This window comes from Otolemur garnettii, unplaced genomic scaffold (genome assembly GCF_000181295.1).
Source record: "Otolemur garnettii isolate 467f Iridium unplaced genomic scaffold, OtoGar3 scaffold00001, whole genome shotgun sequence".
Lineage (NCBI taxonomy): Eukaryota > Metazoa > Chordata > Mammalia > Primates > Galagidae > Otolemur > Otolemur garnettii.
Genome location: NW_003852396.1, coordinates 71892098 through 71893858, shown reverse-complemented (window position 1 = coordinate 71893858; position 1761 = coordinate 71892098). Strand labels below are relative to the sequence as shown.

Sequence of the window (1761 nt, the reverse complement as noted above, 5' to 3'; positions counted from 1 at the left end):
CCCGGCTATTTTTTTGGTTGCAGCCGTCATTGTTGTTTGGCGGGTCCGGGCTGGGGATTCGAACCCGCCACCTTAGGTGTACGTGGCTGGCACCTTAGCCAGTTGAAGGGTGGTGGATTCTTAAAACCTATCTTGTTTATCCAGCAGTATTACTGGCTCATCCTGAGCCCAGTCCACAGAGCTGCCCGTCAATAGCACTGGGAGCATTGAGGATCATTGAGAAAAGAGTCACTTTTATTGGGAACTATAGTTCTAGAAACAAACCACAAAATAATTCCTCCACTGGATTACTGTGATTTTTGCAGTGAGGAGATCAGGATGTGAGTGGCCTTCTAGCCTCCAAACCGATCAATGACCTTCTGTATCCACTTCTTTAGGCGGAACACGTGCGTATAGAAGCCGTATTTCCCATCCCGGTCACAGCCTTCACCCCATGACACAATGCCTATTTGATACCATCTGTCGTTATAGGGGCTCTGAGGAAGAAAGAGTGTGTTTCCAATAAAGTGCAACATAACTGTTTTTCTGAATACTATAGTATGTCCTTACCCACCTCTCCCCACCCCTGGAAGATCTACCCACCAGGGTCTGGCCTTTCTAAAAGCTTACCTTCATGACAAAGGGTCCCCCACTGTCACCTTCACAAGCATCCCCTCGTTTCCCTTCATCTGGCTTGTAACCTAGAGAGAGAACAGCAGTGCTCACGAACAAAGTTCAGAGTCCAGCCAGTCCCCTGCAAGGGACTGCTGGAGAGTGTCTACTTGATCCCCTCTGGTCATCCTTGGCCTCTTCATTTCCTTACCCCACACATCCAATTCTTTTTTTTTTTTTTTTGAGACAGAGTCTCACTATGTCACACTGGGTAGAGTACCGCGGTGTCACAGCTCACAGCAACTTCAAACTCTTAGGCTTAAGTGATCCTCTTGCCTCAGCCTCCCAAATAGCTGGGGCTACAGGTGCCCGCCACAATGCCCAGCTACTTTTTGGTTGCAGTTGTCATTGTTGTTTGGCGGCCCAGGCTGGATTCGAACCTACCAGCTCCAGAGTATGTGGCTGGTGCCCTAGCTACTGAGCCACAGGCACTGAGCAACACGTATCCAATTCTTTAGCAAAGTTTGTTAGGTTCCACCTTCAACAAGTATCCCTCTTCTCACCAATTCTACCCTCAGCCAAGTCATGTACATCTCTTCCCTGAACTACTAGTTTTCCTAATTCTACTTCACCGATCTACAATCTATTCTCCGCCCAACCGGCAGGATAATGCTTTTATTTATTTATTTTTCATTTTCTATTTTTTTCTGAGACTGAGCCTCAAGCTGTCATCCTGGGTAGAGTGCTGTGGCATCACAGCTCACAGCAACCTTCAATTCCTGGGCTCAAGCAATTCTCCTGCCTCTGCCTCCCAAGTAGCTGGGACTATAGGCGCCCACCACGCCTGGCTATTTTTTGGTTGCAGCTGTCATTGTTGTTTGGGGGGCTCACACTGGATTCGAACCTGTGTATGTGGCTGGCACCTTAGCCCTTGAGCCATAGGCACCAAGCCAGGATGATGCTTTTAAAAAGTATGTCAGGGAGCAGAGGGAGGGGAGGGGAGGGGGAGGATGGGAGAGGGGAGGGTGATTGCCAGGACCACACCTATGGTTCATCTTACAAAGGTACATGTGAATCTTTCTAAATGCAGAATATAAATGTCTTAACACAATAACTAAGAAAATGCCATGAAGGCTATGTTAACCAGTTTGATGAAAATATTTTAAATTG

At 47.5% G+C, this 1761-nt stretch overlaps 1 protein-coding gene across 1 annotated transcript in view; it reads right to left on the bottom strand.

Moving 5' to 3' along the window:
- Positions 1-213: 213 nt before the first annotated feature.
- F2 (coagulation factor II, thrombin) overlaps positions 214-1761 on the bottom strand; it is a 21057-nt gene continuing 19509 nt past the window's right edge. Inside the window, exons 13-14 of the mRNA XM_003781282.3 lie at positions 610-680; positions 214-476 (exon numbers count right to left, since the gene is read on the bottom strand). Coding sequence (XP_003781330.1) covers positions 333-476; positions 610-680 — 215 coding nt within the window. The 3' untranslated portion in view covers positions 214-332. The remainder of the gene's footprint in view (positions 477-609; positions 681-1761) is intronic.